The 9,576-nt window shown below is 50.3% G+C and overlaps 1 protein-coding gene across 1 annotated transcript; it reads left to right on the top strand.

Moving 5' to 3' along the window:
* The first annotated feature begins 8,434 nt into the window (after positions 1-8,434).
* Positions 8,435-9,368, top strand: LOC121475009 (histone H3.1). Its single transcript, XM_041728149.1, is given in 3 exon segments — positions 8,435-8,549; positions 8,810-8,968; positions 8,971-9,368. Coding segments are annotated over 3 exon segments (672 nt in total).
* Positions 9,369-9,576: the final 208 nt, after the last annotated feature.

The raw sequence follows: 9,576 nt of genomic DNA, 5'->3' as shown, positions 1-9,576 counted from the left end.
GGACCAAATGTGTATTTCTTATTGTGAATCACAACATCACACACATTAGCTGGGTTTTACCTCCAGGAGTCCCCTCATGTTTTCTGGATAAAATACGAGAAAGATCCCCCACTCCACCAAAGATCCAGCAGAGCATCAGCCCCCAAGGGCAGGGCATTCATCCAACCCAAGCCCCCTGGCCACCCTGCCCTACCTGCAGAAGGCAAATCAGCTATGATGCACTGTGAAGGTCACAGCCCAGCAACACAGGTCCACAAAGACAGTGAGAATGAATCAGAGTGTTCTAGCATGCTGCCCCTACCCACAGCCTACCAGCACTCAGTAGGGCTGCAGCTCATGGCAGCAGGTCACAGGAGGAGAGCCAGAGAGCCACTCCATCTCACACTGAGGTTTTAGGGACAAAAAGAACTCCAGGGGTATTAGAAGTTACTGGGGCCTGTCGCCACAGTAGACACAAAGCACAGCCCAACCCCACAACTAGAACACCACAGATCCTCACCCTCAGAGCTGATTCAGTATGGCTCTTATCACCAGTTACATGCGTCATGTCTGCCTTTCAACCAGAAATCACCAGACACACCCAAAGGCAAGCAAAACACAGTCTGAAGAGAAAAATAGGCATCAGAACTAGACGCAGGTTGACTCACGTATTGGAATGATCAGACTGGAATTTAAAATAACTGTGATTCAAAGAGATGGAAAAATATTCCATGCTCATGGATTGGCAGAATTAATAGTGTAAAAATGTCAATGTTACCCAGGGCAATTTACACGTTTAATGCAATCTCTATCAAAATACCATGGACTTTCTTCAGAGAGATTATTTTAAGATTTGTGTGGAATCAGAAAAGACCCCGAATAGCCAGGGGAATTTTAAAAAAGAAAACCATATCTGGGGGCATCACAATGCCAGATTTCAGGTTGTACTACAAAGCTGTGGTCATCAAGACAGTGTGGTACTGGCACAAAAACAGACACATAGATCAATGGAACAGAATAGAGAACCCAGAAGTGGACCCTGAACTTTATGGTCAACTAGTATTCAATAAAGGAGGAAAGACTCTCCATTGGAAGAAAGTCTCTTCAATAAATGGTGCTGGGAAAATTGGACATCCACATGCAGAAGAATGAAACTGGACCACTCTCTTGCCCCATACACAAAGATAAACTCAAAATGGATGAAAGATCTAAATGTGAGACAAGATTCCATCAAAATCATAGAAGAGAACACAGGCAACACCCTCTTTGAACTCGGCCACAGTAACTTCTTGCAAGATACACCCACGAAGGCAAAAGAAACAAAAGCAAAAATGAACTATTGGGACTTCATCAAGATAAGAAGCTTTTGAACAGCAAAGGATACAGTCAACAAAACTAAAAGGCAACCTACAGAACGGGGGAAGATATTTGCAAATGACGTATCAGATAAAGGGCTAGTTTCCAAAATCTATAAAGAACTTATTAAACTCAACACCAAAGAAACAAACAATCCAATCATGAAATGGGCAAAAGACATGAAGAGAAATCTCACAGAGGAAGACATAGACATGGCCAACATGCACATGAGAAAATGCTCTGCATCACTTGCCATCAGGGAAATACAAATCAAAACCACAATGAGATACCACCTCACACCAGTGAGAATGGGGAAAATTAACAAGGCAGGAAACCACAAATGTTGGAGAGGATGCGGAGAAAGGGGAACCCTCTTACACTGTTGGTGGGAATGTGACCTGGTGCAGCCACTCTGGAAAACTGTGTGGAGGTTCCTCAAAGAGCTAAAAATAGATCTGCCCTACGACCCAGCAACTGCACTGCTGGGGATTTACCCCAAAGATTCAAATGCAATGAAACGCCGGGACACCTGCACCCCGATGTTTCTATCAGCAATGGCCATAATAGCCAAACTGTGGAAGGAGCCTCGGTGTCCATCGAAAGATGAATGGATCAAGAAGATGTGGTCTATGTATACAATGGAATATTACTCAGCAATTAGAAACGACAAATACCCACCATTTGCTTCAACGTGGATGGAACTGGAGGGTATTATGCTGAGTGAAGTGAGTCAATCGGAGAAGGACAAACAGTGTATGTTCTCATTCATTTGGGGAATATGAATAACAGTGAAAGGGAATATAAAGGAAGGGAAAAGAAATGTTGGGAAATATCAGGAAGGGAGACAGAACATAAAGACTCCTAACTCGGGGAAACGAACTAGGGGTGGTGGAAGGGGAGGAGGGTGGGTGTTGGAGGGGAATGGGTGACGGGCACTGAGGTGGACACTTGACGGGATGAGCACTGGGTGTTTTACTGTATGTTGGTAAATTGAACACCAATAAAAATTAATTAAAAAAAAATAACTGTGATTGGGGCCCCTGGGGGGCTCAGTGGTTGAGCATCTGCCTTCCACTCAGGGTGTGACCCTGGGGTCCCAGGATCAAGTCCCACATCGGGCTCCCCTCATGGGCCTTCTTCTCCCTCTGCCTGTGTCTCTGTCTCTCTCTCTCTGTATCTCTCATGAATAAATAAAATATTTTTTTAAAAATCTACTTCTCTGTTCTTGAATGGTCTTACAACTGTGCAGAGAAGGAACAGCAACGATGTGCGGACAAGAGCCTCTGGAGGAGGGGCCCAGAGCTCTCAGGGAGGTGGGGGGATGGGGGTGCTTCAGCACTTCCACCTGTGAGTTGTCTGAACTGCCAGGAAGCAAAGTAGTGTTATTTAGAGTGGACCCAGGACACCTGAAACTCATGCAGTACTATGTATCCATACTCAAACAAAAGTAAGCAAAAAACAAACATTCAGGGGCACCTGGGTGGCTCAGTGGGTGAAGCACCTGCCTTTGGCTCAGGTGGAGATCCCAGGGTTATGAGATCGAGCCCCACATGGGGCTCCATGCTTATTGCATCATCTGCTTGAGATTCTCTCTCTCTTCCCCTCTGCCCCTCCCCCATGCTGATGCACCTTCTAAATAAATAAACAAAATATTTTTAAATAAAAAATAACATAAATACACAAAAAAGTAAAGGGGACTTAGATTGGTTATAAATGTATATTTCAAACTCTAGGGAAGTAACTTAAAAAGAAGTGTACATAGAATCATAATGGAGTAAATTTGGGGTAAATCCCCAGCAGTGCAATTGCTGGGTCGGAGGGCAGGTCTATTTTTAACTCTTTGAGGAACCTCCACACAGTTTTCCAGGGTGGCTGCACCAGTTCACATTCCCACCAACAGTGCAGGATGGTTCCCCTTTCTCCAATGAAATGCCAGGACACCTGCACCCCGATGTTTCTAGCAGCAATGTCCACAATAGCCAAACTGTGGAAGGAGCCTCGGTGTCCATCAAAAGATGAATGGATAAAGAAGATGTGGTCTATGTATACAATGGAATATTACTCAGCCATTAGAAACGACAAATACCCACCATTTGCTTCGACGTGGGTGGAACTGGAGGGTATTATGCCGAGGTAAGTAAGTCAGTCGGAGAAGGACAAACATTATATGGTCTCATTCATCTGGGGAATATAAAAAATAATGAAAGGGAATAAAGGGGAAAGGAGAAAAAATGAGTGGGAAATATCAGAAAGGGAGACAGAACATGAAAGACTCCTAACTCTGGGAAACGAGCTAGGGGTGGTGGAAGGGGAGGTGGTGGTGACTGGGTGACGGGCACTGAGGTGGGCACTTGATGGGATGAGCACTGGGTGTTGTTCTATATGTTGGCAAATTGAACACCAATAAAAAATAAATTTATATAAAAAAAGAATCATAATGGATATGCTAAACGGAGGACCGCAGATGGGCTCCTCACACCACAGCATGGCAGAGATCTCCAACCATCCTTAATGCCTACAACCACTTCCAAGTGACAGTAGTTACTACTCCTTCCCTAGTAGTACTTGGCATAAAGATGCACATTTATATATGTATCCATACAACCACACATATATTACGTATGTGAGTATATCAGAAATTAATTTTGTGAACGCATTTATTTATTTATTCATGAGAAACACAGAGAGGCAGAGGGAGAAGCAGGCTCTATGCAGGGAGCCCGATGTGGGACTTGATCCTGGGACCCCAGGATCACACCCTGAGCCCAAGGGAGACTCTCAACCACTGAGCCATCCAGGTGCCCCAATTTAGTATATATTTTGACAATTTAATTCAGTATCACTGATTTGCTTTGCAGTTTTGAAAAATGTTATGCATTTCAAAACATTCTGAGATATTTCATTGTATGCATTTTTAAATGTCACCGAACTGCCAGAGGGGTTCATGAGGCCCCAAAAAATCCAAGAAGAATTAAATTCTTGTCACCTATTCACCAACACAGAAAAACGATACCTCCTAAAAAGGAAAAAGTTACAAAACATCATGGAAAATGTTTTGAACCCTGAGCCTGAATTCTTTCCTACTGTGGGGCCGAGGGGAATCAGCACTATGGAGACAATTCCAAGCAGACCCTCTTATGAAATGGGCCTTCACAGGGAACAGACCCTGTTATGGGAACCCTGTCATGGCTAGACAACCAGGCAGGGTCTGTGTGCAGGTTTGGAGGTACTTTGGTGGCATAGTGGGTGACGGTGGGTGACGCTGGGACACTGGGACACACCCCAGGCCCCTGGCACCGAATACGGTCTCCTTGTGGGGTACTAGGCAAGGGAACTGAGTGCCAATTGTGCTCCAGACCTGGAGCATGGGAAGGCAGGGCTGGCCGACAGTCAGCAGGTGTCTCCCACAAGGGGCCGGGCCACAGGGTATCAGCTGGGGTACAGGAAGGTTCCAGGGATAGCTGGAAGCCCACACGTCCACCACACCTGTGAGGTCCAGAAAAGCCTATGTACCTGCTAATCCAGGGCTATCTGCCACTGGGAGACCCCACTCTGAGCCACAACAGGGAGTTCCTACCCAGGGAAGCCCCACGTGTTGCGGGCTCATGGGAACACCCCACAGAGAGGATATGCAAGGTCAACCCCCGTGACCTCCAGGGCCCAAAGGATCCACCACAAAGTGCTACACACGGCCCTGCGTTTCCTCAGTTGTACGTGCAACTCCCAACACCGTGAGCGGTGGAGAGCAAGGAAAGAACTTTCCAGACTGGGGAGGGCTTTTCTCCACCACAGGCTAGAGGCTGTGTAGTTGAGGCGGAGCCACTGAATGCAACTGTCTAGGAAGAATTGTGGAGAAGTCTTTGCTGCAGAAAAGGTGTTTATATTAGAGCACGGGGACTGGACCTGCAGGCAGAGATCGCTGCCCAGTGTTTGGGAGGGTGGCTCTTGACATCCTTCTAAGGTTGTGCAGGGAGCGTGGAGACAATCTAATTTTTAGGGGATTTCTGGAGGCTGAAAGTGAGGTCTCAGGGACCCCAGAGGTCCAGTTCAGCCCGTAATAAAACATCAACCTTAAGGCAGCCTCAAGTTCCTTGAGGGATGGCACGCTGCTCGCTGCGCATCATAAGGGAGTATCACCGTAGCTACATGACACTTGCCTTTGTTCTCATCACAGTGATTGGCACCAAATGTATGCACAGAGCAAACACAACCCCATCCATAAAATGCACGCGTCCCAGACAAGCCAAAACTTCCAGGAGGGACTGTTTGCATCTGAAAGTGTCTTTAGAGAGAGGATATCTCTCCTCTTGGGAAGGTTCTTTTTGTTTTGTTTTGGGGGTTTTTTAAAGACTTTATCCATTTATTTGAGAAAGAACGTGCAGAGGGATACAGAGAAGCAGGCTCCCGCTGACTAGGGACTCCATGTGGGGCTCCATCCCAGGACCCCAGGATCATGACCTGAGCCCAAGGCAGATACCTCACTGACAGAGCCCCCCAGGCGCCCTCAGGAAGTTTCCTTAGGGGGTGATTGTTCCCTGGACCTTGGCACCCCTGAGGGAGTCGGAAGCACAGGGAACTCAGTTGCTGAGATCATGAAAACTGTCAACTGCACCAACTAAAAATCAGTTTTACAGGTAATGAAGAAACTCAGCTTTTCATGTGTGTGGGCCCTGCTCCTGGCTCCCGGGAAGCTATACTTTGACCTTTACCAAGGTCGAACCGACTCAGAGTACGTCTGCTTCATTAATATATATGTAACCAAAACAGAGCATACCAAATGGAAAGAAAAACAGAAATCGTCGGGGGCTCCCATGTTAAAGGCCCACAGCCTTGCACACGCTAAACACATGAGATAAAGTCTGACTTTCTGGATGTCCTTCATCACGGTACCTTGTAATCTATGTAAGAAAACAGACCTACAACAACAACAACAACAACAACAAAAACAGACCTAACCCTGCGGCCAGTGTCCCCTCCTTGGAGCATGCACTTCTTTTGGAAGCAGCTGCCTGACTCCTCCAGCAGAACTCTTTTCCTTTATAATAATAATAATAATAATAATAATAATAATAATAATAATAATAAAAGACGGGGGCACCTGGGTGTGTGGCCCAGTTAGTGAAGAAGCATCCCACTCTTGCCTTCAGCTCAAGTTTGTGGGATCAAGCCCCATGTCAGCTCTGAGGTCAGCAAAGAGTCTGCTTGAGTGTCTCCTTCTGCACCAACACCACCCCCTACCCGAGCACTCTGTCTCTCTAACATAACTAAATAAAATCTTTATAAACAATTTTAAAAGGGCTTGCTCAGTTTGCATCAACACATGTGAGGAATACAGATTCTGGTTTCCAATCTGGTGGGGGGCAGGGGTGGGCGCACACGAGGTGGCCCCCAAGTCCATGTTTTGTGTTCAAAGGGAACCAGGTGACATTCCGCCACGTGCCCAGGTAGTGGACTTGAGTCCCCTGAGAATCTAGAAACAAAAACTTAAAAACAGAACAAAAAGCTCTTGTGGTCAGAAAAGTGGGCCCTCAGACAAGGCACCCAAATGCTCTGGAGGAACCAAGGGGTCCTGCAGAGCCACGCAGCCCAAGCCCCAGGGCCGGCTTCCTGGGTGCTCCTGTGGAAGGCACAGCCAATGCCACGAACCCCTCATCCATCTGCCATCATCCCCCCAGAGACCTGCAGGGCAGGAAAACTCCTTACTCTCCTTAGGTCTTGGCAGGGGCTCTGTACAAAAAACAGATTAACAAGACAGAAGCATTTAAGTTTTCTGTTTTAAGATTTTACGGATTTATTTTAGGGAGAAAGTAAGTGTGAGTGGGGGGAAGGGCAGAGGGAGAGGTGGAATCTCCAGCGGACTCCACACTGAGCACCGAGTCCCACATGTGGCTTGTTCCAGAACCCCAAGACTGTAGTCTGAGCCGAAATCAAGAGTCTGCTGCTTAGGGACGCCTGGATGGCTCAGTGGTTGAAGCATCTGTCTTCAGTTCAGGTCATGATCACGGGGTCCTGAGGTCGAGTCCCACATCGGGCTCTCTGCTCGATGGGGAGCCTGCTTCTCCCTCTGCCTGAGTCTCTGCCTCTCTCTGTGTGTCTCATGAATACATAAAATCTTAAAAAAAAAAAACAAAACAAAACTCTGAGGCTTAACCATGCAAGCCACCCCGAGGCCCCAAGCATTTCAGTTTTATTGTGACTCAGGAGCCTTCAGAAGGAAATGAGGACCCACAGAAGTGGTTGAAGCCACATGCTCCTCCACGAGGTTCAAAAGCAGGGCACTTGTGGACATCAGTGGAGACATCTGCAAGACCAAAGGTAGGTAAGAGCCAATCCACGAGGTCTGAGAGCGTGGTCCCCAGTGGTTCTCACTTCCCATCCATGATGGCAACGTTTCCTCTCCCTGAGCATAGACCCGTCACCTTTCACAGGGGAGTCAGCTCTGTTTCCAGGCAGAAAAGGAGGTTCTGTGCCCTCCCCTCCCACCTGCTGTCTTCCACGCACCTTTAGCTCAGAAAGCTCTTACATGGAAGGTGCATGTCTTGGGATGGCGCACCTGGCCACCCTTGAGCCACAACCTCAGAGTCTGCAAGGGCCCTGAGGGTCAGGCAACAAGGACACTTCTCCCCAGAGAGCAGGAACAGGACTAGAAATGCTGAGGGCTGAAGGGGGAGCATGGGGAGGCTGGACCCTGGGGCAGGCCAAGTATCAGGGAGTGCCAGGGGTCGGCACGTGATCGATGCACACGAGCATCGTGTTGGGATCCCCCTGTGGGGAGAGGCAGTGTGCTCATCTCCCAGGAGGGAAGGATGGGGACACTGAGGGTGCGCCACCTATCGTGACATAGCAAGAAGGCATCCCCGATGAAGCCAGCAAACAGGGGCTCTAGGCAGGCCACTGGAGCGAAGGGACCCCTGTCGACACTGGTGGGGAAACTCAACATTATCACCACGGAAAGGCCAACTCAGAATGCAGCCTTCTAAAAGGTTGTTCCCACTCTGGAGCTAGAGCGTTGGTGAGCCAAGAGGAGTGCTTGGGGGGGAAAGGGAGGAGCTATGTGGGCAGAGGCAATGCGCATGGGGAGGTGACCAGACCCCGACCCATGACCCACGGGACTCTGACTGACCGACCGGCCCAGCACTCCCGGGGAAATTACCCGTTCCTGACCTCTGACCCAACAGACCCCAAACCCCTGGACCCCGACCCCTGTCTCATAGGCCCCTGATCCACCCCGCCCAGGAGACCTTGCAAGGTGACCTGCCCCTGACCCCTGACCCACCAGGCAGCAGGCGTGGGAACAGGCATGTCCTCACCCGACTGGTGGTCACACGCGAGCCGTGTGCAAATTAGGAGCGGGCCGCGGGGGTGGAGCTGGCGCGGACCAATCAGAGTGCAGCCTGACATGGCGCCACCCCGGGGCCGGCCAATAGGAAAGCAGCAGCCTCTATAAAAAACGGGCCCTGCCCGGCCACTACAGTAGCCAACGCCTGGAAGCGTGGCTTGCACGAGGCAGACGGCGCGAAGTCTACTGGCCGCAAGGCCCCGTGCAAGCAGCTGGCCCCCAAGGCGGCCCGCAGGAGCGCGCCGGCCACCGGCGGCGTCAAGAAGCCGCACCGCTACCGGCCCGGCACGGTGGCCCTGAGATCCGGTGCTACCAGAAGTCCACGGAGCTGCTGACCTGCAAGCTGCCGGTCCAGCGCCTGGTGCGCGAGATCGCGCAGGACTTCAAGACCGACCTGCGCTTCCAGAGCTCGGCCGTCATGGCGCTGCAGGAGGCGTGCGAGGCCTACCTGGTGGGGCTCTTCGAGGACACCAACCTGTGCGCCATCCACGCCAAGCGCGTCACCGTCATGCCCAAGGACATCCAGCGGGCGCGCCGCATCCGCGGGGAGCCTAGGCCCCGCGCGCATCACCATGCCGCCGCTGCAGAACTCCCCACAAAGGCTCTTCAGAGCCACCACCGCCCCACAGAGGGGGCTGTGCCAACCCCGTGCCTTCCGACTGGTTCTTGTTTCCAGCTCTGGTTAGTGAGCTAGAGTGGGAACTGGAGCACCCCGCCCGGGGCTTGTGAGCCCTCCAGGAGGGTCCCTGGTCTGGGAAGTTAGCTGGGCAGAGGCAGGTCCCGGGGCACGCCCATGGGAACCTACCCCCCCAGCTCCGTGGGGAGTGCTGGCAGGCGGCAGGAAGCCTCCCACCTGGGACCGGGAGTGAGTCGGCCATAAACCCAGGGCTGACCCAGGCCGG

This window comes from Vulpes lagopus, chromosome 13 (assembly GCF_018345385.1).
Source record: "Vulpes lagopus strain Blue_001 chromosome 13, ASM1834538v1, whole genome shotgun sequence".
Classification (NCBI taxonomy): domain Eukaryota; kingdom Metazoa; phylum Chordata; class Mammalia; order Carnivora; family Canidae; genus Vulpes; species Vulpes lagopus.
The sequence above is the reverse complement of the archived record's forward strand: the minus strand, read 5'-3'. Positions and strand labels throughout refer to the sequence as shown.